The sequence below is a fragment of the Paroedura picta genome, chromosome 18 (assembly GCF_049243985.1).
Source record: "Paroedura picta isolate Pp20150507F chromosome 18, Ppicta_v3.0, whole genome shotgun sequence".
NCBI lineage: Eukaryota > Metazoa > Chordata > Lepidosauria > Squamata > Gekkonidae > Paroedura > Paroedura picta.
Window position 1 is genome coordinate 4,836,248 of NC_135386.1, and position 25,654 is coordinate 4,861,901.

General features: G+C 50.6%; 2 protein-coding genes across 4 annotated transcripts in view; both read right to left on the reverse strand.

Moving 5' to 3' along the window:
• The window catches only part of BBS4 (Bardet-Biedl syndrome 4), a 25,199-nt gene extending 9,642 nt beyond the window's left edge, over nucleotides 1-15,557 (reverse strand). Inside the window, exons 1-13 of one of the 2 annotated variants that reach the window (XM_077317486.1) lie at nucleotides 15,307-15,557; nucleotides 13,250-13,301; nucleotides 10,539-10,618; nucleotides 8,957-9,020; nucleotides 8,522-8,633; nucleotides 7,851-7,923; nucleotides 6,102-6,155; nucleotides 2,766-2,893; nucleotides 2,274-2,328; nucleotides 1,746-1,814; nucleotides 1,272-1,424; nucleotides 834-1,005; nucleotides 210-279 (exon numbers count right to left, since the gene is read on the reverse strand). In XM_077317486.1, coding sequence (XP_077173601.1) covers nucleotides 210-279; nucleotides 834-1,005; nucleotides 1,272-1,424; nucleotides 1,746-1,814; nucleotides 2,274-2,328; nucleotides 2,766-2,893; nucleotides 6,102-6,155; nucleotides 7,851-7,923; nucleotides 8,522-8,633; nucleotides 8,957-9,020; nucleotides 10,539-10,618; nucleotides 13,250-13,301; nucleotides 15,307-15,528 — 1,304 coding nt within the window. In that variant the 5' untranslated portion in view covers nucleotides 15,529-15,557. The remainder of the gene's footprint in view (nucleotides 1-209; nucleotides 280-833; nucleotides 1,006-1,271; nucleotides 1,425-1,745; nucleotides 1,815-2,273; nucleotides 2,329-2,765; nucleotides 2,894-6,101; nucleotides 6,156-7,850; nucleotides 7,924-8,521; nucleotides 8,634-8,956; nucleotides 9,021-10,538; nucleotides 10,619-13,249; nucleotides 13,302-15,306) is intronic. The other variant, XM_077317485.1, reaches the window with a different exon arrangement.
• Nucleotides 15,558-17,161: 1,604 nt separating this feature from the next.
• ARIH1 (ariadne RBR E3 ubiquitin protein ligase 1) overlaps nucleotides 17,162-25,654 on the reverse strand; it is a 36,882-nt gene continuing 28,389 nt past the window's right edge. Inside the window, exons 12-14 of one of the 2 annotated variants that reach the window (XM_077318156.1) lie at nucleotides 23,571-23,842; nucleotides 22,685-22,797; nucleotides 17,162-20,661 (exon numbers count right to left, since the gene is read on the reverse strand). In XM_077318156.1, the coding sequence (XP_077174271.1) occupies nucleotides 20,577-20,661; nucleotides 22,685-22,797; nucleotides 23,571-23,842 (470 nt within the window). In that variant the 3' untranslated portion in view covers nucleotides 17,162-20,576. The remainder of the gene's footprint in view (nucleotides 20,662-22,684; nucleotides 22,798-23,570; nucleotides 23,843-25,654) is intronic. The other variant, XM_077318157.1, reaches the window with a different exon arrangement.

Below are 25,654 nucleotides of genomic sequence, written 5' to 3' on the forward strand. Positions count from 1 at the left end.
GGAAGGGACCTCCTGGGTCATCTAGTCCAACCCCCTGCACTATGCAGGACACTCACAACCCTCTCGCTCATCCACTGTCACCTGCCACCCCCTTGAGCCTTCACAGAATCCGTAGCATCTCTTTGTGATAGGAACAGATGCCATGCTCTCCACAGGAAAAAAATCCATCTTGCAGGTACCCCGGAAGCAACGGGGGAAACCCCACTTACGTGTCCAGTGCGGCAGCTTTCTGGTAGGCTAACTTGGCGTTCTCCGTATCAGCCAGGTTCGTCAGTGCAACTGCATTAAGAGGGAGAAGCCGGGGGACGTTAGTCTAGGGATGTGACGGATTGCTAAATCAGCGCTTCGTCTCCACTTCAGCAATGCGATCAGGCGGGATCGAAGCAGGAGGAGGGCGGGGCAGGGCGCAGGACTGTCTTGATCGGGACAGAAAGACTCCCTTCCCTCTTTCAACGCTGGGAGATCTGGATTCTAACCCCCCCGACTACCTAAATCCATATGTAGAAGAAGAAGAAGAGCTGGTTCTTGTATGCAGCTTTTCTCTACCCGAAGGAGTCTCAAAGCGGCTTACAATCTCCTTTCCTTTCCTCTCCCCACAACAGACACCCTGGGAGGGAGATGAGGCTGAGAGATCCCGGATATTACTGCTCAGTCAGAACAGCTTTCTCAGTGCCCAGGGTCACCCAGCTGGCTGCATGTGGGGGTGCAGGGAATCAAACCCGGCCAAGCTGGCTCTCCCTCAGAGGGACTGTAGCATGGGGAGTGATGGATCGCCGATGCCAAACCACCGCGGGAGCGTTTCTTGTGGTCATCAGGTGAGAGGGCGCCATTACCTGCCAGCAGCATGTAGAGCTCGCCCAGCTTTGGCTGGAGGTGGACTGCAGCGCTGATGAAGTGGAAGGCGGAGGCGTACTGCTGCATCGTCAGGTGGACCAGCCCGAGGTTGTACAGGACCTTCCAGTCAAAGGGGGCCAGGTAGTTGGCGCGCTTCAGGCAGCTGATGGCCTGCAGAGGGAAACAGTACCGATCAGGAAGAGGGAAGGCAGTCTTTCCTCAATTGCCGCTGCAGAGAGAAGAGCTGGTTTGTACCCTGCCCTTCACTATATATATACTAAGCCGAGATGAATGAATGGGCCACAAATGGTGCAGAGTCAAGGTGTCATTGCTAGGGTAGTGTGCCAACCATGTTAGGTGCTCACGCTTGATCCTACAGTAGAACTAATTCTGGGGGGTAGGGATGGGGAGGCAAGAAGCTCAAAGCTGACACCTACCGCAACATATTTCTTCTTGCCAAAGAAGCACATCCCAATGTTGTTCCAGAGTGGGGGGCTTTCGGGAACAGCACAGGCCACCACCCGGTACTTCGTGAGGGCCACATCAAAGTCCCCGTGCATCTGCATCATGCTGCCGGCTGCCAGAATGGCCTTGAAAATGAAACAACATTCGCTGGATGAGAAAACCGGGCTCTTTTTTTGCAGCAATCTGGGGAGGTGAAAACGGCCAAAAGTACTGCAGGGAGAAACATTTCTTAGGGGTCAGAGAGGACTGGAGATATCAAAACCCATGTGGAGGGAGGGATGAAGGGAGGGAGATCACAGGGCCATCCGGATGGCTCATATTCCATTATTGGCTATTTTATGCAGTCAGTTTCTAGGGCTAACTTTTGGCAGTCTTATTTATTCATTTTTCCAAAGGCTTAGGTTTCTTTCGACAAGAAAGCAACCCATTTGCATTCCCAAAGGTACCTTATAGTTGCTGGGATCGTACGTGAGCGCATTCCCGAGATGCTCAAAGGCCTTCTGGTAAACGCCAAGCTACAAAGCGCAGAGAGGATAAATACATGGTGAGAAGCGGCACTCAAGCTTAAACAACAGGGCAGGAAGAACGACCTGGTTGTTGGGCTTTCTGGTCCCGTTCTCAGCACATCCGGAGAGGGTGATTTCTTACAGTGCTCCAGACGGCACAATTCCTCCCGGACTCATAACAAACCAGCTGAGCGCTGCATTTCCATCCTGGTGATCTCATGTTCTTTTTATTTTAGGCAGGACTGGAAAAGGACCCAGCTTCTTCGTCTCTCCGGCTGATGTGCCCCCGCCTATCAGAGTGCTCTTTCTTGAGGAGGAGGAATTTGTGGTTGCACCCTGCTTCCTATGCTAGCAGCCCACTGCCCTGTGTCAGAATTCCACAGGTCCCTGCTTATTGGGAAGGATCCTGTCCGGAGCTAATAGGGTGCAACAATTAGAAACACGCCCCAGTTCCACCCCCTCCCGTACCTGCAGGTAGAGCAAGCCCAGGGTCGTCAGCAGCTCTGTGTTTTCGGGAGAGAACCTGAAACACAAGAAGAGACCCCAGGGGCTTTTAAGCAACCTGGAACGTTCATTGTTTATGTATCGTTCGTATCTTCCATGTAAACCGCCCTGAGCCTCCTGGGAGGGCGGTATATAAATTAAATTAAAATAAAATAAATAATAAATTATTACAAACTGTTATGCAAAAGAACACATGATCTTTGAACGGAGACGTCCCGAGACTCATCAAGCACCTGAATCGGAACACCCAAATGGCTCTAAACATCTGTACCATAAATAAAGCTAGACAGATGGTGGGAGGAGTTGGGACTCGTTGTGTACCTGATTGGCCATCCGACAAATGGCCAATCAGGTAGGCTTTCCCACCCCTGGCCACGTCCCCCTCCCCCTCTATTAGCTCCAACTAATAATGAATCAATCAGTAAATAAAAGGCAGCCTTCAAGACAACATCTTACTCCACGGCTTTCTTATAGACTTCAATGGCCTTCTCGGTGTCCCCCTCCATCAGGTGAATCTTCCCCAGCGTCACATAGGTCAAGTCGTGCCGGCTCAGCTCCAGGGCAGCATTCAGCTCCTCTTTTGCCTGGAGGAGGCAAAGGAAACGCGGGTCTCAAAAGGATGCAAGGCAGCCTCAAACCAACACTCCGGATCAAGTCCTGAACCTCGCCTCGGAGAGAAAAGAGACCCGGGGTCTGCAGGCAGATTTCGGTAGCCTGGGAGCTCATTTTCATCCCTAAATAAATTAAATTGAATTAAAAGCTTGCACTTTTAGCTTTGGCAGTTGCACAGATGGCTTTGAAACCAGAAAAATGATCACAATAGCTCAGCGCTAGAAAAAAAAAACAATCAGTGGCTACGACTCAGAGTCCTGGGACTCCCTTTTTCCAGCTGAAGCCTCTTGGCTCTCAGAGAAGGAAAGGAGAACAGTGGACAGCCAAGGACCCCAGCCTCCCTGGGGATAGTTTTTTTTACACCACAGGATTTTCAAAATCCGCTTGCCCACTCCCTCCCCTTCCATCTACCCCCTCTGCACAACCTGAGCTGAACTGCTCCAGGGACTCTTTTCAAAAAGCAGCTGAAAGGATCCAGCAGCTTGGGGGGGGAGGGAGATCACAAAAGAGCAACAACCACTAGCTGCATAGACCAAGGGTCCCCTCCCTTTCGGGCCCTCAGGCACTTCTGGAATTCTGACACCGAACCAGTTTGCTAAACTGGTTAAGAGTGGCAGCCTCTACTCTGGAAAACTGGGTTTGATTTCCTGTTCCTCCACACGCAGCCAGCTGGGTGACCTCAGGCTAGTGATAGTCCTGTTAGAGCTGTTCTCACAGAGTCGTTCTGTCAGAGCTCTCTCACCCTCACCTACCTCACAGTTTTGGGGAGAGGAAGGGAAGGCAGTTGATTGGAAGCTGCTTTGAGTCTCCTTCAGGGAGTGAGAAGCGGGGTATAAAACCTAACTCTTCTTCAGCTGCAAAACGGCTGCCACAAAATGGGTGCCGTGGGGAGGAAGAGCCGCCCACAAAATGGCTGCTGCAGCTTCCCTTCAGTGACACAGTGAAGAACCTTGAGCTGTGGTGGAAGCCATGTTCCTGTTTTGCTCAACTACAGTCAAACTGATCTCCGGTGGACGGCCAGATAGCTTTACTGAGCAGAAGGGCTCCAAATGAACCCGCCCACTTTCTACAAACACCTGATGGATGCCAGGAAAGATGTTGGCAGGTATCATGGTGCCCACGGAAGCCACGCTGGGGACCTCTGGCACAGACAAAAGGCTATTACTAATTCTCAAAATGCTTCCCCTCCTCTTCTCAATCTCAGGGGAAATGCAGAAGGAGTTGTCTGGGGGGAAAAAATATGTTTTTCTCAGACTTCTACCAAGTTAAGGAGACTGCACGAAGCTGCTTTATGCCAAGTAGACCCTTGGGCCTTCCAGGGAGTCTGTTCCAGCAGCTGCTCCCCAGGGTCTTGGGCAGAGGTCTTTCCCATCCCCTTGCAAAGCAGCACCCTGGCCGGCCAGTGGGGCCAGAACTGCCTTCACTTCATCACTCCTCTTCCTTGGGGAGCTTCCATTCTAGGATTCTCGACTTAGGCTATTTTGTGGGGACGGAAGGGAGCTGAGCCTTTTAAAGCTCACCCCTCTCTCTCTCTCTCTCTCTCTCTCTCTCTCTCTCTCTCTCTGCAGAATGCTGATCCCAGCACCGAGCCCAGAGGTCTGCTGAGCTGCAGCCGAGGAAGAGAACTCCTCCAGGGCCCATCGCTAATCCCCTGGCAATGACAGGAATTGACTGCAATGGCCTCTCTTCCCCCCCAGGGCCCAGCCGGAGGACGGGAATGAAAGGTTGCAGGTTTCGGAGGTGCATTAAGGAGGGGAGAGGAACGCTGACGGGGCAGAAGAGATTATGCGCTGTTCGGGTAGTCATTACGAAACTGGCCAGCGCGCTCTCCGGGCCTCATTATATTTTATAGGCCTGCGTGACACAGAGCAAGGAGCACGCTCGGTAAGCGGTGGCAGGGGAGGCCGTTTCACAGACATTAACGCCGCATTAAGACACCAGCAGGGCCTCTGCATAAAAACTGCAAAGTCAACAGCTTGTGCGGAATGCGGGACTCGCTCCCCAAGCCGGACGGGAAAAGGGCAATTTCCAGGGCTCTCGAGGATTAGACGGAAGCTGTCCTGTCACTGGCGTGTCCAACGCGGGAGAGGCTGACGGTCTCCCCACAGGTGGGCTGCCACATCTCCAGAAGACCAGCAGTTGCTCAACCGCTGGCTTCCTTGCTCACAGAAGAGTCCGAGAGATAAGAGGAGCCGAGGCGTGATTGCTGGCCGGAGCTTCGGAACAGAAACGGTGCTGTTCTACTTCACAGCTTTCATAAGGCCTTGCAATGCTAAAGCAGGCCTTCGGGGCCTGAGGCTGGGTAACTGGGCCAAGGCCTTGTGACACGCTTCCAGGTCAAGAGGTCAATGTCAAGTCCAGACTCATACAAACATCAGAAGAGCCCTGCTGGACTGGGCTAAGGGTCTATCCAAGTTCTGTGCCATCTTACACAACGGCCGACCAGTTCCTCTGCAGGGCCAACAACAGGACACTGGTCCTAGCCTGATGCTCTGACTAATAGAAGAAGAAGAAGAAGAAGAGCTGGTTCTTATATGCCGCTTTTCCCTACCCGAAGGAGGCTCAAAGCGGCTTACAGTCACCTTCCCTGTCCTCTCCCCACAACAGACATCCTGTGAGGTGGGTGAGGCTGAGAGAGCCCTGAGATTACAGAAGAAGAAGAAAAGTTGGTTCTTATATGCCGCTTTTCTCTCCCCGAGGGAGGCTCAAAGCGGCTTATAATTGCCTTCCCTTTCCTCTCCCCACAACAGACACCCTGTGAGGTGGGTGAGGCTGAGAGAGCCCTGATATCACTGCTCGGTCAGAACAGTTTTATCAGTGCCGTGGCGAGCCCAAGGTCACCCAGCTGGCTGCATGTGGGGGAGCGCAGAATCGAACCCGGCATGCCAGATTAGAAGTCCGCACTCATAACCACACCAAACTGGCTCTACACTGTGACAGTTGATGTTACACCAGAGGTTCCCAACCTTATCATCACCTCAACCGCCTCTGCAGCAGTTTACCTTCAGAAACACAGTGCTGGCAGCCGCTTGCCAAAGTAACATTTCTAGAACAATCTGCACAGCCAATCAGATCGTCAATAAATCAGGAGCCTCGCTGTCCCCACCCACTTCCTAACGGTTGGGAAGTGTGTGAGAACACGGACAACATGTTGGCAACCCCTGTATTGTTGCACGTTACCTTGTCGAATTGTCTGAGATACATGTAGCAGACACCCAAGTTGTGGAAGATTTCCTAAGTGGGAAAGAAAAGAGGGCAATGGTAAATATCACCCACCGCATTCTGGTGACCGTGTGTGTGCCAAAAAGTCTGGCCTTGAGCTCACCAGGCGCATGAAACCAGCTGCCAGAAGCCTGCAAAACGTCTAGCTACCATCCTCAGAAGAAATGAAGAAGAAAAGAGTTGGTTTTTATGCCTCGCTTTCCACTACCCAAAGGAGTCTCAAAGCAGCTTACAAAAATCTTTCCTTTCCTCTCCCCACAACTGGCACTTTGTAAGCTAAAAGAAACTGTTTTTATACCCCACTTTTCACTACCTGAAGAGTCCCAAAGTGGCTTACCAACACTTTCCCCTTCGTCTCCCCACAACAGACTCCCTGTGAGGTCGGTGAGGCAGAGAGAGCTCTGAGAAAACTGCTCTGCAAGAATAACTTTAAGGGAACTGTGACTGGCCCAGTATTACCCAGCTGCCTGTATGTGGAGGAGGAGTGGGGAATCAAACCCAGTTCTCCAGAATAGAGTCCGCCACTCTTAACACCCTGCTGGCTCTGAGCCAGCACCAGATAAAGAACCGCCACTGTGTTAAGGTTAAGTGCCTGTCCTCCCTGGGAAACGTTCCTTCCAGATGCAGGGAAGTTTTAAATACCTTAATGACACAGGCCACAAAAGTATCTTCATGCTGAGCAGCACAGATGGCAAGCTGCATTGACAGAGAGCGTGTTCCAGGCAGTCCTGGCAGAACAATAGAATGTCATGCCTGCTAAAAACCATCAGAATAGCTCTCCGGCTATGGCTGACCTGGCAGGCCCCCTGAAAGACAAGTCGCCACCTGGGCTGATGAGCCTGTGTATTAATAGTGCGCTCGGAAGCAAAGCTGCCCTGAGCTGGAAGACCCAGGCGAGCCCAATCTCTCCAGATCTCAGACATTAAGCAGGTCAGTGCTTGATTGGAAGGCCACCAGGAGACTTGAGAGCCAGTTTGGTGTAGTGGTTAGGAGTGCGGACTTCTAATCTGGCGAGCCGGCTTTGATTCCCTGCTCCCCCACATGCAACCAGCTGGGTGACCTTGGGCTCGCCACGGCACTGATAAAACTGTTCTGACCGGGCAGTGATATCAGCGCTCTCTCAGCCTCACCCACCCCACAGGGTGTCTGTTGTGGGGAGAGGAATGGGAAGGCGACTGTAAGCAGCTTTAAGCCTCATTCAGGTAGAGAAAAAGAGGCATATAAGGACCTTCTTGACACAGAGGCAGCCCATGGCAAGCCGCCTCTGAATGCCTCTTGCCTTGAAAACCCCACCAGGGGTTGCCGTAAGCCAGTTGAGAATAAGAAAATAAATAAAGAGAGTCAGGATCACAGCCTGAGAATTAGGGTTGTGTGCGTCAGCTGCCAAAGCGGCCGTTCCAGCCTGAAGCAGCCAGCGCCGCTGGGCTTCTGATTGGTTGTGCAGATTTTACGACATCCTGTTAAACAAAGCTTCTGCGTGACATGCTGAAAAGGCACTTATACTAGAGTTATAAGTGACGTGGCTCCCTAACATTTTGTGGCTGGCTCCTGAAAAGGCCATTCTGAGGCTGGCTCCGCCTCCAGGAGCAGCCGTTCTGCAACCTGTGCCCTGTGTTGGAACTTCAAGGCTGCCCACAGGCTCAAAAAAGTCAGGGACCCATGCTCTGGACCCTTATATTTAAGTGGTGGGAAAGAAAGCTTATTTACCCAGTCCTTCTTGCTGAGGTTGGCCGCGTCGCTGTACACTTCAATGGCCGATTTGTGCTTCCCCAGAAGAAACCTGCAACCAAAGTTCAGAGCCTATCTTTTCCTCTGTCCTCATTTCTATTGGCCAGGCAATGGGAATGAAGATGCTTTAAGACAGGGGTAGTCAAACTGCGGCCCTCCAGATGTCCATGGACTACAATTCCCAGGAGCCCCTGCCAGCGAATGCTGGCAGGGGCTTCTGGGAATTGTAGTCCATGGACATCTGGAGGGCCACAGTTTGATTACCCCTGCTTCAAGAAATCAAATCCATTAAAACACAAGATGATAAAGACTGGACAGCAGAGGGGCGATTTCAGGCAAGTATTCAGAGGCTGCGCAGGAGATTTCTGCGTTTCAAAAATTGGTGGGATGTAAATGCGGGAGGTCTTTCTTTCGAAACAAACATTTCAGAATGGAAAACGTCACATACTCTGAGCCCCTGAAAGATTAAACCAGTCCAATGAAAGACATTAAACCAGTCCAGAGGCTCTTTTAATTGTCAGGACTGAGGCGTGACTGAGGAGCGCATCTCTGTGCCAACGTGGCAGGTCATGGAGACGAAAGAGCCTTCAAGCCCCACCTCACCCCACCCGAGAGACACGCCCATGTTGAAGGCAGAAAAGGCCACTTACAATGACCGAGCCACCTGCTTGAGGTTGTCTGCATTCTGAGGACTGAGGATAGCACAAGACTGGAAAAGTTCCAGGGACTCCTGAATCTTCCCCTCCAAGCGAAATATCAACGCTGAAATGAAACAACACTCATTAATCTGGGGATTCCCCCCATCCCAGGAGGAACCTGGCCTCTATAATGACCCTCTAGGATTTTCACCATCTCTCTATGGTTCTTATCATAAAGATGAGGGGAAACTCCTAGTTCAGCACCCGGAAGTGATGTCACCCTCCTCTAATGGCATCCTCAGAAGGATCACAAGGAGCAAACTGGGGGTCTACACAGCAGGGGAGAGGGAGAAATTACACCTCCCCTTCCATGAGCAGAAGATTTAGCTTGGATTCTGTGCTGGTGCATTTCAAGCTTGAAGCATATCAGGATTGCCAGACGTTTACCTTGAACATAGATTGCATATTCACACATTCCATGGCTCTCCTGAAGTTGCTCTTTTATAGCCATCTGAAACACACAGTGGAAGGGAGTAATTTTTTAATAACACACGATTTTTAAAAAAAGTTTTAGACCGGGTGAACCGTGTGGTTAATAACCCACCATCTGAGCCCTTTAGGAAAATTGCCTTGCCTTGAAATTTATGCCAATAAAGGTACTCTGATTCTCTGAAATTAATCCAGCAGTCATTAAGGGAAGGTATATAGCAAATGCCCAAGCCTTGTCTGCTTAGTGTAAACCCCCCACTATAATCTAACCATTCTTTCTTCACTGGTAATTGGTCCATCTTGGCAAAGCACTTCTTAAAGGGGAATTATTCAAGAAAGGGAGCTCTCTTTTGTGTAAGGGTCCCCTCTTTTGCTTAATTGTCTTCGGGTGCCCTCTTAAAGCACCCTTCTTGCCATTAAAGCAATAGCAGCTGTACAGGTGACACTACAGAAAGTGGGATTTCTGCTCCTCAAGTGCTACGACTATTCATTGCCTGTAGAACTAAGAGCCTGGATGAATAGTCCTAGAGGTGCACTCTGTCTTTTCACTACGCTAATCATAAATTACCTCCCGTGTATTTTTAAAAAAAGGCTTTAAATCTCTTGTCTAACTTCCAAAGGGAAGGCCGTTAACAGCCCCATCCATAATAGGATCCCTCTTTCTTTCTTCCTTTGCAAAATTGGGAAGACTGATGACATATATACAGTTGAGACAAAATAGGTTCAAGAAAGTCATTTTTATAAAACAGGGGGGAGCGTCTGTCAGACGCTTTGCCCGTCATACACTGAGTGAAGAATTAATTGATCTGATCGTTTCTGTTTCAATGTCTGTTGATATTTCTGTGGCCAGTGTTGGTTTTAACATGCAGCTTTACAGGGAGATGTAACTTGATTCTGTTTTTCTGTTTCAATTTGTTTTTAAAAATAAAATTCGTCCCTCTCTTGCCTAGAACTCTCTATGGCAGGGGTAGTCAACCTGTGGTCCTCCAGATGTTCATGAACATCTGGAGGACCACAGGTTGACTACCCCTTCTCTATGGGGTTTCTCCTTCCCAGAGGAGACTTAAGAACCTCAGAAGAGCCCTGCTGGAGCAGAACAGTGGCCCATCCTCTCTCACACAGTAGCCAGCTGCTGCCAGCAACATGCAGGTTCCTTTTTAGTCACCGTGTCTAGTAGCCACTGAAACCTCTTTTCAAGCCATCTGTGCCTGTGGCTATCCCGACATCCTCTGGTAGCAAATTCCCATCACTCTCTGGGTAAAGAAGTAACTCCTTTTTGTCCATTCTGAATCTACTGCTCTAGTATCTTGGGAGAAAGCGAAAAAAACATTCTCTTTGTCAGCTCCCTCCATGTTGTGCATTTTATAAACCTTGGTGGGTTCCCCTTCCCCCTTAGTTGTTGTTTTTCTACACCGAAAAGTCCCAGACTCTTCAGCCTTCCCACAGACTCTTCAGCTCCAGCACCCTCATCACCTGGGTTGCCCTCTTCCATACTTTCTCTAGCTCTGGAAGCACCTTTCCAAAAGCACAGCGCTCTTACCTTACATGCTTCATAGTCTTTGCGGATGTAGTGCAGGTGTATCAGCCAGTTCCTTTTCTCCAGAATGGGCAGTTCCGCCACTGTGCAAAAAATGGGCAGAACAAGCGTTCAGGTAGGGAGCAGATGGCTCCTGTTCAGATCTTGAACTACCCCAGACTTTACCCAGAGAGTGAAAAAATCAAGACAGAAGGTTCCACCTGGAGCAATAGTCCAACCAGTTCCTCTGGAGAACCAACTACAGGGCATAGAAGCCGAGGTCTTTCTAAGAACATTGGAAGAGCCCTGCTGGATCAGACTGGTGGTCCATCTAGTCCAGCTCCCATCACACACTGTAGCCAACCAGTTCCTTTGGAGGAACAACGGGGCATAGAGGACAAAGCCTTCCCCCTGATCTTGCCTCCTGGCTCTCGGATTCAAAGGTTTAGTGCCTCTGAATGTGGAGGTTCCCCTCACCAGCAGTAAATATGAGAACAGGGATTGGATTTCGGTTGGATTTCGACTCTTGAAAAGCTATGCTGCTTTCAGTACCAGACGGATACCCACTGATTCTGCCGCTGAAAATGATAGTAGTAGCCCAAAGGGTAGCCATAGCAACCGATGGGCAAATTGAATGTTTGCAATCTGATATGGTGACTGAGACTCCTGGCAGAAAACAAAGGCACGGGGCTACCAGAGCAACGGCATGAACGAGATGCTCCATATCCAGCTTTAGCTGTGGGGCACCCCAGATGCCGACCAGGAACAGATATGTGGGGGTGGGGGCTTGAGAGCAACTGTGAAGGTGATCCTGCAATTATATCAGCACATGCAACAAGGAGAGCTGGGGGGGGGGGGGATCCGAGCGGATGAAAAGAAAGATGGGCTGTTCTGAGATTGAACAAATGGTCAAAAATGCCCCAAAGCAGCGTCTGAATGTGCACCTCCCCGTTTTCTGCCACGGTGGGGAAATCAATTGCTGAATGCTTTTGTTTTGCAGCAGCTTTCGATTTATGCAGGGACTGCCACTCATTTTTCGAAGACGCGAGGGAAGCAAGGACCTAAAGACGCCAGAGTGGTGGCAGAGCAAAGGGAAGGGGCTTGGGTGCTTAAAGAAAAAGACTGGCAGCCATTCCCTTCCTGCATGGAGCGCACAAGGAGCAGTGCCGTGTATGGGAGCCCCGGGAGAGCTTTCTCGCTCTGTTGGTAGGCCAGTGCTGGTAAAATCTTACGCCTGCAAGCAAAGGCATCAGCTCTAGCAGTCCCCGTTTACAAAGAACAGCATCAGGGTTCAGCAGTAGAGGGCAGCTGTGGAGGCCCGTTCCTCAGCAGGTTGGGAGGTGTGGATACAGGGTTGCCAGCCTCCATGCAACACCTGGAGATCTCCCCCCCACACACACAATATTACAATTGATCTCCAGCTGACCAAGCTCAGCTCCCTGGAGAAAATGGCTGCTCTGGGAAGTAGACTCTATGGCACTGTAGCTTGCTGAGGTGCCTTCTCTCCCCAAACCCCCAGGCTCCACCCCCCAAAAGAATCTCCAGGTGACTTTCCAGTTCAGAGCACGCAACCCTCCGTGGAAACAGTAGCTTTTATGAGAGATTAGGCTTTTCGCTGGGGATCAGACCAGAGCTGAATTAGCATAACCGGCTCTTATCAAGACGTTATGCTGAATGTCTACCAAAATTGCCACCCGCAACCTGAACGGCCTGACGGCTCCCGTAATAAATTATGCAGCACAAGATCTTTTGCTTCGCTGCATGCAAACTCGGTGCAAGGCGTCTGCATCGCCCGGCACGTTCGGCCAGCGGAAAACCTTTGAAGCCTCCCGCCCCCTCCAGCTAGCGCTGAGTTTCTTTTTTTTTTCATTCCATTTTTTTCTCCCCTTCTGCTCGCTTTTGCAAATGGCCACTGGACCCGGCCTTAAATCAAACGGTAAACCTGTGTGGCTCACAGTTATTTACAGTCAGCTGGGTTTAATAAAACCCATCATGTACAATTCGGGTGCCAGCGGCAGAGCTATAATTCATCTCACTAGCGCTGCATTAATAGGCCCTCCTGATACACAAGGAGGGAAAAATGGATGGGAGGGGGGGAGGGAAGAGGAGGGGGGGGAAAGGTTTGAGGGAGTTTGCTCATTCCTGACTCTATAGCCCCTCCTGGTGGAGAACAAGCTTTATGTCAACTTTCCCAACTTCCCTCCCGCAAACTTCTAAAAAGACACGGGGATTAGGATTCTGTTATCGTGTAGTTTTCCCAAGCTGTCAAGCGTTGTCAATAGCCCCAGGCTCTTTCTTTCTAGCTAGACACTGTGGAAATTAGCAGCATGCTGCAGCTGACTGGTTTTCCAATGGCCGAGAGATCTCTCATGCCCTTCCGGACCCCTTCTCTAGTTGACGATTCCTGATTAATAAAGAACAGCAGCCAAAGAGGCAGTCCACTGTAGGATGGCAGGGCTAACTTGGGCATTGAACTGCTATGCCTTACTTGGAGATACCTATAGTCAGACAAAGGGATCTGCTGCTGTCACAGATACTGCGACTACCAGACGCCTTCTGTAAAATGACTTCTGAGATCACAATGATTTATAAAGGGAAATCAAAGGTGGTGCAGGGATGGACCTAACAGGTTAGCTTGGAAGACCTGGATGAATTTTACCCCCCCCCCCACACACACACACCACATAAATTGCTTTCCCCATTAAATCAATGAGTACGTCTCCAGTTCCACAAACCTTTTCCTGAGCGAGCTTTTGGAAGGTCCAAGGCTACTGGGAAGGATGCGATCTGAAATAATACCCCCCCAGAAAATCCATCCGTTATTCAGTGACAAAACACAAAGAGAGACTGGACTCTTAACAAGCACACATGATTTTTTAACTGAGACACGCCTCCAATAAGAATTTTCTGGTTTAGAGAAAATCCTAGCGCTCAATGAGGCAGTAATCGTGCATGTCCAGGCTACAACACAAGTCAGACACCCAGTTGGAATGCAGGGAAGGGTCACATGACAGAATGTTCTGCAGTAACCCCCCCCCCCCAAAATCCCTTCATTCAGAAATCCAGCAAATCAGGAAAACACCAAGCTAAAACCTTTTTTCTATTGTACGTGGAGGAGCCATTCATCTATATCGGGGTCCCCAAATCTTTTGAGCTTGTGAGCCGACTGCTGGGATTGAACTCCCAGCCTCATGGGCAGAGCTTCAGACTGCATGTCTGCTGCCTTACCACTCTGCGCCACAAGAGGCTCTAAACTCTTTCCCAGTAAGAAACGTATGAGTTTCCTGGAAGGAGACCACTGCTGGGTGGTTTTTTGCAAGCCTTATTGACATTATCTGAGGAGCAGCTTGCCAGACTGATGGGAGAGCTTGGGTTCAGTGACCGGACCTATTTTTGTTCTAATCTTATAAAGACTGTTCCTCTCCCTCTCTCACGCACACACATGCTTTTAGAGCAAGGACCTGGATGACCAACAGGTAATCTGATTAAACTGCCATCACAGGGCAAGAAGCTGAACTCTGACAGTCAGATACTGTGTTTGCACAGGCAGGGACGTGCCTTGTTCCAGATCCAAGTAAGAGCCTAATTTTATTACAGGGTTTGATGGATTCAACTCCACGTGCCTCTGTCCAAAGAGAATGCTTCATGCACAAATTAAAGGCAGCGATTCTAAATGACTTTCAGATACTAGTGCCTGCACTGGATAGCAGATGATACATTTAGATACTGCCGAGTGATCCAAGATTGCTTATGTTTTGAATTTTCCCCAGCTATAAACTCAAACGGAACAGAAATCTATAAGTGCTGAATCAGGAAAAGGCACTTGCAAAAAATAAAATAAAAAAGCCAGGGCAGCCTCACACAATCGACATATCCCGTACCATGCCAAATGTAGTCAAATGGAAGTAGATCACCCCCTTGCTAAACTCTTCAGGTAAACTCAACACCTGCGGTCCCCAGATACGTTCAGTGGCAATGAGTCATATCCTTTGAAGAAATGTATTGCAAGACATTTCAAGAAATCTGGCAGGACAACTGCTTTTCCCAAAGACCAGCACAAAACTGTGTCTGCTTTGCAAGCAGAAGGTCCCAGGTTCAATCCTCGACATCCGCCCTTGAAAGGGTCAGGCAGCCGATGTGGAAGATGGGGACCAGCCAGAACGGACAAAACTTACCTGGACAGACCAACAAAATGTGCGTCAATAGCTCGTTCATGTGCATGCACACTTCCTCTGGGGGCATTGTGCCTGCACACGAAAACTCACGCCTTGAGGAAATCTTGGTTGGTCCTTAAGGTGCCCCTGGACGCTGATTTTGCGGCGCTGCTCCGGACCGACCGACCAGCTGCGTAGGGACTTCCTGAGCGTGCATTTCTATTGACTTCGTTCATGCCGCATTATCAGTGAAGGAAGTAAATATATCAGGGGTAGTCAAACTGCGGCCGTCCAGATGTCCATGGACTACAATTCCCAGGAGCCCCTGCCAGCAGGGGCTCATGGGAATTGTAGTCCATGGACATCTGGAGGGCCGCAGTTTGACTACCCTTGAAATATATTTTTAAAGACCCTATTATCAATATGCATTCTCCCTCGCAAAGGGGCTTGCCTCGTCCTCCCGCCAGCCCTGCGAGGGAGGCCGGGCTAAGCGCCCGCAGCTGCGCCAGTCTGCCTCCCGCCTCTTTGGGCGCCCTCTCAGGCGGCCCCCCCGCTCCTGGGACCCAATGGGCAGCGGGACAAGGCGGGAGAATATTATTATTGAATGTTATTGAAATTAATCCCCCCCCTCCTCTTACCGGTCGGGCCTTCACCTCCGCCATGCCGGCTCGAACGGCCTCCGCGAGTTGTCTTGTTGCCAAGGTTACCGGGCGACTCCGACGACGCCGGCCCTGGCCGCGATTATGCGGAGGCCGCGTTTCCAAGGCTACCAGGCGCCTCGGAAGATATCGCGAGCGTGTGGGAGGACCCGGATGTCCCGTTGCCAGGGCTCCCAGGCATCGCCCCGTGGCTCCTTCCATGGGGTGAGCTAATTGAGGCCGCCGCAAGGCTCGCCTCGGATTGAGGCGGAGTGATGTCACTGTGGGAGGGGAGGCGCCGCTCTCCCGAGCCCGATAAGGCTTTATTTCTCCCTCCCCCCCTTTCCCCGCATTGGTCTCGCCCAAGGAGCCGCAAGAACCCTGATCGAACTCATGTAGAATGGGGCACAGAGGACCGTACCATTTGGGGGAGGAGAGGGAAATCATGTAGAATGGGGCACAGAGGACCGTACCATTTGGGGGAGGAGAGGGAAATCATGTAGAATGGGGCACAGTGGACCGTACCATTTAGGGGAGGGGGGAAATCGGTGTAAAAGAAACAGAATGACTGTTAAAAGAAACAGAATGACTGCTCCTGGCTCTCGCTGCACTTTTGTAACCATTTCTGAATGGGAATCTATCTTCCCTCTGAGCAGGACTCATTAACACTGTGTCTTTAAAGTTCCAGCACGCATGCACAGTCACTGGCCTGCAAACCAACCGAGGAATGCGTTCCAACCCATTTTACTTGTGCAGGATCAACCCAGCCACGGCTTGCCAACCTGCAGGGAGGGCCTGGAGCTCTGCTGGAATTATAACTGATCTCCATGCTTCAGCTCCCCTAGAAAGAAAATGCAGCTTTGGGAGAAGTCTGCAGCTACACCCTCAGAGTTCCAGTATTTCCCCAGCCCATTACTGGTAAGCCTAGACATCTGCAAGAATAACTAGGAAAACAGATCCCGGAGGCGAGGACACCAACGATCCACCCAAATGAGACTTACTCCTGAATCAACATGCACAAAGATCGACGTTACGTTACTATAGTGTCCCCTACACGAAAAAAACACACAATTTTCTCTGTGACCGGTTTCTCCCCCGGATCCATCACCTTGGCACAACAGGAATGCACTTTGATCTCAAAAAGCGGCAGTGTGTGACCTGGGGGGCTTGGTAAAAACAGATGGCCCCAGTTTCCAGCTAAGCTGCCTTTGTGCTTCAGACAGATCGCACAAGGGGGGGAAAGGCAAGGTTTCTATGGAAACTGCCCCCCGACTGTGTTGAAAGCATTGGTCCAGGCCATTTGATAAAAGCGGCCATTAAGGAATGAACAGCCGCCCCCTTAAACTACTGACGAACGTTTGGCTGAGTTTGATTTGGCGGGTTGGCTAAACCCAGGCCAAGGTTGGGAACCAGCCCGGAATGCCAGCTGGAAGGGAGAAAGGTGCTCCACCCTAAAACCCCTAGTCGGTGGAAGAACAAGGTGGGGTGAGGCCATAAGGCGGGCAAGGAGGACTGGTATCAAAGATGGGAGAAGCAGAGCCGACATTTACAGAATTTTCTCGCCTCAGCAGGGAGAGCTACAAAGGTCAGATTTTATTTTTCTAAAGGTCAGCTGCATCCTGTCTCATGCTGCCTGCCGTGCGCCCAAAGCCCCGCAGTGCAGACTGTCGCGAGGGAGAAAAAAAAACACCGGCCACGGTGAGTGTAACTCTGGGGCTTGGGCATTTTAAAACTGAAGGGCCAGTGGCCCGGCCCGATTGCCAAGAGAGGCAGCTGGCGCAAGAAGAAAAGACGGCAAAGCGAGGAGCACCCGCTCCTCCAGAGCTGGAAATTACTTCAAGCAAACACAAGTAACTAATGAAATAACAAAATAAAAGTTTATTAGAATTAGGAACGCTTTCTCTCCCTCTGTTTAGCCTTAACACGGAACAGTCCAGCAGTTACAATGAAGTCTAAGAACAGTTATTTCCAAAGCACGAGGTGCTCTCTAGATGGAAAAAATAATATGAGACGATCATGAGTCTTCCGGTCAGTCTGCCCAGTCCCGATTGTCTTACCACCCCCTAAGTAATAGGATTCTGTACATGGGAAAAAGTCTCTTTCCCCCCCCCCCCTCCGCCCCCTCCGAAGAACATTGCTCCCATCTCACGCAAAACCTTGATTTCCTAATACAGCAGTTGCACTAAAAACATTTCAGAGTTAAATGGTTCTGGAAACGAAAGAAAATTAAGACTCTCTTATACATACAACTACAGAAAACCGAAAAGGAAAAAAAGAAAAAGAAAACAGCTGCAAGTGAATCAAGGGGAAAGGGGGAGTGGCTAAACAGACCGGTGTTCAAGCTCCACCCTCCTGTTGTGCGGCTGGACACTCTTACTTTTCCAAGAAGCCCGTGATAAAAGTCAACGCAAACTGTCATTCAGCATATTGCACCAACCAAAAAAAGGAAAAGCTCAAGTCGCATCTTCGTTTCCGAGTTACTTTGTTTTTGAGAAAGGGGGGGGGGGGGCTTGGAAGTGTCAGAGAAGGGGCTGGCGGGCAAGCCTCTGCAAGAGCTCCTGATGAAGCTAGTCACCCCCCAGAGTTTTAGAAAAAGCTCCCCCCAAATTTCAGATGGCGTGGTCTTCAAGAGCAGAAGATAAAACAGCGTATTGATATAGGGCTCTGGGTCTTTTTTGAGTTGGGGGAAGAGGGCGAGGGGTGGGTGGGTGGGAGAACGGCAAGAGCAAGGTGTTGGAAAACAAGGGGGGGGGAAAGAGGAAGAAACGCTGAAGAGCATGAAAACATTCATCCGATTCACACACCCACACAACATGGCCACCTGTTCCATCAAACCGGTTCCCGAAGAAGATGCAGGAGTCTTATAAATAGTACGCCAAAGAATATTAGACTGGAAACCTTCAGTCCTGGATGGCGGCGTGTGAAAGGCATTGCAAAGCACAGGAGAATCGTCCCACGTGGCTGCTGCCCCATGCTCTGGGGTGCAGAATCCCTTGAAAAGACATGCCCCGGGTGAAGGACGCCGTTTCTTCTAGCGCAGCCTCACCAAGAGAGTACGGAATTCTCTTGCCACACTACCTGGGCGGGGCGGGGTGCTCATTCAGCATCTTGGAAACCAGAGGTGAGCCAAAAACTAATGACCAAGCTCCATCACAAGCCTGGGGGGAGGGGGGGGGAGTCATGAAACACAAAGCTCATCTTCTGCTTGTGGCATCAGGCGGCCTCTGGTCAACCCTACTCTTGGACTTTTTGGACCTCCCAACAGCACTCACACCTCGGACTTCCTGCAACTCTGTCTGCGTTTTAAGATGGGATGGTTGGACGGGGGTGGGAGAGAAGGGGACTGCTGCTCGAGAAACGCAAGTCCCATGCATTCCTTTCCCAAGTGCATGAAATCTGAACACGTCTTTGAATACTTGGCCACAGTCTCTAGTTGCGAGACCAGCTTGGAGGCCCCTTTGGGAAGCTGGCTTGCCCATCAGGCCTTCCCGGTCTTGAGATCAACTGCTTATGTCGATTGATGCTCTCTCTCTCTCTCTCTCTCGCTTAATCTTTTGAAGTTAACACTGCCGTGGTGGAAAACATGCCACAAGGAGGGTCCTACGAAGAAGCCGACTTCATTACCTGGCTCCACTCGGTGCTTTAACGTAGCTTTTCTTGTAAACGGAAAGACGGGAAAGTTATTCTGGATAGCTGAAATGCACTCCACTCCACTCTCGGGAATAAATTCCCCAGCGGACTTCAGGGACTGCAAAGCCCTTCCTGACCGGACAGGTATCTGACGCTTTCCCTTCTCAAGCCCCAGAAATATTACACATGGCAACTCCATCTTTGTTTCTGGTGTTGTATGGCTGCCAAAAAACAAAACAAAACAAAACAAAAAAAAAAAACAGCAACGAGGAATGTTCCACCCAAGCCCTCGAGACCACAGAGAAAAAATTCCTAACATGTCCTATGAATGACAGAGCCTGGTGGCAGGGCAGATGCCTCGCGTGCGTGGAAACAGCTAGAGTGGTGGGGGGTGGGGGAGGTACTCTAGGCAAAGAGACAAAAGCAGAGCCAGGATCACAACACGTTCATTTCCAAACAGAAACACACGCTGGGGAGGGGGGGGGGGGAAGAAGAGGGGGGGATCCGTGTGCACGAGAAGCTGGTAGGGTGAGTGGGACGGTGTCCGTTGCCAGCAAAGGAACACACCCAGACCACGGGACGGCCGCAAAGGAGCTGCGGAAAGGGGAAGGGGAACAAGAGGAGAAACGGAGAGTCTCCCGAAAACTTTGTTTGTTTGTTTGTTTGAGAAGCAGAAAGGAAGTCATCATAGCAGCACACCCTGCCCCTCACCCCGATCCCCAGGTAAAAAGCAAACTGGAAAAGAAAAAAAAATGCACAGCAAATAGACATAATCTTGAAGATTTTTAAAGAATAAATATTTTTTTTTGTAATTAAACATTATGCAAACACGTGCCACGCCTGCTCTTTTTGCCCATGCATATGCGCTATTTACAATTTTGAAAAATACTGTGTTGTCCTCTTTTGTTTTTTTTTAAAAGTCATATACAAAGTTCCCCCGTCCCCCCCGTTTGCTTTTGTGCCCCCTTGCCCCCTCCACCCCACCCCACCCCCAAATCCTCTTTACAAGAAGCCAAACGACATTCACCCATGACCTGGGACATGTGTCGGGGGGTAAAGGGCAGGGCAGGGAGGGGGCAAGGGTGTGGAAATCCCATACCAAAGTACATCAAAATGGCTGGTTGGACAGGGAAAAAGAAGCAGTGTTGTCAAGAAACAGCTTTAAAAAAATGTCATCGGTCGTGAGCGCCAGGAGAAAGGGAGGAGGGGGGGGGGGAGAGAGAAAGAAGTCGGCTCGGAGAATGAAGCTACGTTACAAGGTAAAGTTGGAGGGCTTCGTTTTGCTTTTTGCTTTTTTTTTTTAGTGTGTCTGTCACACTTAACTGGCCACCTAGAATACTGTTGTACAATGGTTTATCTACCTTTTTATTACAATATAATTTACTTAATTTTTTTTCTTCCCCCCTCCACGAACAAAAACTGAATTCCGGCACTACGGAACAGCGTGTGTAATCGGCGTACTTGCCCTTTTCTGTTATGTGTGTGTGGTTTTGCTCTTTTTTTTTCTTTTCTTTTTTTTTTTTTTAATGGCATGAGCACTCTAGATGGTCAAAGGTTTTCAGAGTTCGGGTGTTCTTTTGTTGTTGTTGTTGTTGGTTTGTTTTGTTTTGTTTGTTTTTTTTGCTTTATGCAGGCCAGCCTCAGTCCTCGATATATTCCCACAGGTCTTTCTCATAGCCTTCGTGCACATGCTGCAGCAAAACCCTTCGTCGGCTCTCGCAGTATCTGCAAGGGGAAGGGGGGCGTTAGGATGTTGGGACAGGCTACAGGAAGGCCGCTTTGTCAGCCAAAGAGTCATTAACTGGTGGAACACACTGCTGCAGCGGCTCCAAGCGTAGGCAGCTTCCAGAGAGGACTGGGTAAATATTATTATTAAATTTCTTATCCGCCACTCCCACAAGGCTCGTGGCGGGTTACAAAAGTGCATGAAACCCCATAGCAAACTCCTAAAACAATCCCTTAAAAGCACAAAAAAAAGAATCACAGTAAGGTAAAAAAAAGTACAAGCCAGATGCCGCGAACTCACTATACCCAGCCCACTAATCCAACCTCCTAGGGCAGGGGCAGTCAACCTGTGGTCCTCCAGATGTCCATGGACTACAATTCCCATGAGCCCCTGCCAGCTGGTGTACTGGTTAGGAGTGCCAACTTCTGATATCTTGAGTCGGGTTTGATTCCCTGCTCCTCCACATGCAGCCAGCTGGGTGGCCTTGGGCTCACCACAGCACTGATGAAGCTCTTCTGACTAGGCAGTAATATCAGGGCTCTCTCAGCCTCACCCACCTCACAGGGTGCCTGTTGTGGGGAGGGGAAAGGGAAGGCGACTGGAAGCCGCTTTGAGGCTCCTTCGGGTAGAGAAAAGTGGCAGGCTCTTCTTCTGGTCTGATCCAATATGGCTTCGCTTATGTTCTTAGGAGAGCCACTAAAGGGATGGGGGACCCAAAAGGTTGCTTTCAGCACATCAGGCTATTACGGGGTTCCCCTTGAATGCTTTACACAGAGTTCAGAATGGCTCTGCAGGGATGTCTAGGCTTCGCATCTTTCTTAAGTGGAGGCAAATTGCTTGCGAGGGCTTGCCCTCAAGCGGCTCCCACAGCTGTGCCCATTAAAACAAGAGCTCCACTTCATGTTGTGCGCATTGCCAGAGAGCAGACAGGGCATCTTCCGCACCCTTGCTATGCCCACTCCTTCCAAACCGGCTGTGCTCAGGTTTCCCGGCCAGACACCAACTTTTTGCACGTGCCCTTGCCTAACGCCCGCAAGTCAAAAGCTCACATTTACCAACCTGTGATTTCTGTGGCTGCAACCGTGTTTCTGCACAAGGAAAAGCAGCAGTGCGTTCAACTAAATCCCCCACCTGCGACAACGCTTGCTGCTCCCGCACCCTCCCCGGCCCACCCTCTAAATGTCAAGGAAAGACGCTCGGGAAAAAAATCACGCCTGCAGCTGGAAGAACGTGTCGCCTTGGACAGGCCGGTTCTTCTGCTGCGTATTTTTGCCTTTGGAAAGCTTCAAGTGGGAAGGAGACAAGCTTTCTGCAAGCAATGAAGGGTCAATGAAGAGAGCCAGTTTGGTGTAGTGGTTAGGAGTGCGGACTTCTAATCTGGCATGCTGGGTTCGATTCTGCGCTCCCCCACATGCAACCAAGCTGGGTGACCTTGGGCTTGCCACGGCACTGATAAAACTGTTCTGACCGGGCAGTGATATCAGGGCTCTCTCAGCCTCACCCACCCCACAGGGTGTCTGTTGTGGGGAGAGGAAAGGGAAGGCGACTGTAAGCCGCTTTGAGCCTCCTTCGGGTAGGGAAAAGCGGCATATAAGAACCAACTCTTCTTCTTCTTCAAGTCTGCCCCTGATGCTTTGCAAAGCAGGCACTTGGGGACGGAAGAGAGTATCTGCACACTAGATCAGGCACTCCCCTCAAAGGCTCAAAAAAAGCGGGATGGAACAGTTATAGTTAAAAGCAAAGAATCCCCAGACTAGAGACTCTGGTTCTTGCCAGCACCGGCTCGATTTCCCCCATGAGCTCAACTTGCTGCTGAGCTCAGCTGCTTGATCCCCCTGTGCCAGCTGATCAGGGAAGGTGGCCGGGGGCCAAGAGCACACTGCCCAGCCGGCTGCGCCCCCTCCCCCACCAAATTATTTTGGCAGCAAGAAGCGGCAGCTCCGAGGCCATAATATGGCCAAGTCAGTTTTGCGCTCCGGGTTCCGGCCGTGGGCAAACGCCGCCGTTTCGAAAGGAACGTACCTGTACTTATCTTGCACTTTCTGCTTTATGTCTTGCAGTGAATCTTGGGATATATCTCGTTCCAGATACCCAGAAAGGACCTCGGTAGCGTTTTCCAAATCCGCTTGATTATTCTGGGAAAGCAAACACATGTAAACCCCCCCTTGTTTTGAGAATTCGGGCAATAGAGGGGAGAAACACCAAAACACACCTGGCCAGAGAACTTGTAGGAATTGAGTGAGGGCCAGTAACGGGCCTTCGCTGCCCCTGTCCTCCTCCTTACTGCCCCTTCTGGGCACTTGGGAGAAGGAAGAGCCTGCAGAAGGTAAATCAGGGAGGAGGGCGTCCATATTGGTCCTGTGGTTGGGCCTCCCTGCTCCCAGGTTTCCTGCCTGCCTGTGAGCGGGAAAAGCCAGACAGCCGCTGCACTCTGCAGGATCCCTCCTGCCTGCTGCCCCTTTAAAAGCCCGCTTTCAAAATGGGCTTTGATATTAGTATTTTGAATAAAAATTTGTGAGTAGTAGGAAAGCAACACTGGCTTCTTTGCTACACACAGACACATGGCCACCAGAAAACCCACTGCTGGATGCCGCACCGCAGAGGCAACGTTGTATATATTTACGGAGACTTTTTCAAAAACCCTGCTAATTTGTATTTTGTCTTCAGTTCCCGTCACCAGCTGCACTGAGCCCTGCACAGGGGAACGGCAAGCCTGACAAAAACATCTCGAAACAACCAGCCTGCTGATCAAACTCCGCGGGTACCAGTTGGTGAAGCTCAAGGAGCTGCTTTCCAAGAGAGACGGGATGCTCTATTACGTGCAAAGAGCTACTTATTCTCCTTCTCGCACGGTTGGATCCCCCCCGCTCCCTTCCCCCCAGGCCCACTCCCAGCCGGCTCCCTTTACCTCGAAGATAATGGACTGGTTATTCTTTTTGAGGTAGAAGGCAAAGACGTATGTGTACATGAGTGTGGCACGGCACTGGCAGAGGACGTCGACCGCTTTCTTCAGGAACTGGACCTCGATCCACGACATGTTGTGTTGCTGCATCTCCTCCATCTTCTGCTTCACCTGGGCGTAGAGCTTGTGCTCAAAGCGCAGGCTCTGCATGTGGTTCATGTAGCGGTTGCAGTAGAAGAGGTACCTCTGCAGGGCCGCTCTGGATCGCTGTGTGAATTCCCATTAGGGGGGGAAAGGGGAGAAATCGAGCGTTACAACACAGCGGCGGAAACACAAAAGCCAGCTGGCGCTTGGGAGCGCCGTCGCGAGGAGGAGGAAGACTGGGGGGGTGTGGGTTCAGCTGAGGGGGGAAAGGGGGAGAGAGATCTAGATTGACAGGTGCAGCCTAAAATCCGAGCCGACTAAAATTCTAGCGTGCGGCTGAAAAACCTAGCGGAACAGGGATCTCATTCAACGTTTAAAAAACACAAACCTTGCATTTTAAAAACCCACTTAGGACCTCTCTCCCTCTCCGCCCCCGCCCCACACACACACACACCGGATGCTGTGAGTCTGGAAGCATGGTAATACACCGTGATCTCGGAAGCTGCAAAGCTGTGCAGTGATACAAATAGTATCATTACACACTAAAATGACTCAGGCAGGCAATACCCTACAATATATTAAGCACCACAAAGCCTTCTTGGTGGCCTGCAATCAGAAGAACGCAACACAAGGCAGGAAATGGCACAAGGAAAGCAGAGACGGCAATCTGAGGCCAAACCGTACTTAAGAGAGAAAAGGTGTCAATACTGTTATAAGGACAGAAAAGGGCACACACCTGAGGAGGGGGAGAGTTGGGGAGGGGGGGAGAGAAAGAGGGCAGAGGCATGAAAGAGGAGCCTGATACAAGGCTTAGTCAAGAGGGGAGTTATTACACCGGGGATGACAAGGGGGACGGAGAAAGAAGAGAGGGGAGGCAGGGAAGCGCAAGGGGAAGAGTTCAAAAAGAAGCAGCAGCTTAAATTAAATCCAATAAAGCAGCAGCAGCGGAGAGGTGGGGGAGGTCACACCGCTCCAAGAAGATTCCAGCAGGTAGCCGTGTTGGTCTGATGCTGCAGAACAAATTTAGAGTCCAGTGGCACCTTTACGGCCCACAATTCTATTCAAGGTGTGAGCTTTCGTGTGCACTCCAAAATCTGCTCTACCGCTTCAAGCGCTCCGTCTAGCTCTTTGCTTCACCCCGTGACTAGCGAATGCAAAAGGTTTTCCCCGCTTTTTGCATTGTTGACAGAGATTCAGATTTCCTCGTCGCACAACTTGAGCCAGCAGGTGACAACACACAGTCCCTTTTGGGGAGGTAGGAACACTGGCTCAATGGACACCAACAATTGAGCCCTACTGCCTTTCCTCCCAGGTACTCAGGGTCGGGCCTTGGCTAGCACGGGGAAGGGCGACGTCCAAGGAATGCCAGAGACATGACATGGGGGCCGGCAATGGCAAAACCACCTCCAACCGTCCCTTGCCTGGCAGCCAGACAATTTCAGGATCTGCTGGCTACATCACACTCATGCCATAATATAGATAAGCAAATAGGGGGGGGGTCTCCCCTTCGTCCATTTTATCCTCAAAACAGCCCTGTGAGGGTGGATTTGATTCAGAGAGGATCGCCCCATTAGCTCCAGGCCAGAGCGGAGCTACAGCAGATGCGAATATTTCCAACTTGCACCAGAGGTCGCCTGCAAGGTTTTGCATGACCTGCTAGAAGGAATGTACCGTTACAAGACGTATGCCAAACCTGGAAATAAGTTTGAGGGAAATTACTGTAGTGCACAACACAACTGGTTTGAAGGCTACTTCTTCACACTCTTAATTCAGAGCAGGGGTAGTCAACCTGTGGTCCTCCAGATGTCCACGGACTACAATTCCCCACCTACCTCCACCCACTTGGCTAAAACACCTTGGGCAGGCACAGGGGAAAGGTATCAGGGGCCCCACGGAGACTATATTGGGGGGCTTCCCCTCTAGCCAATCCAAACAAGTCTTTGCCT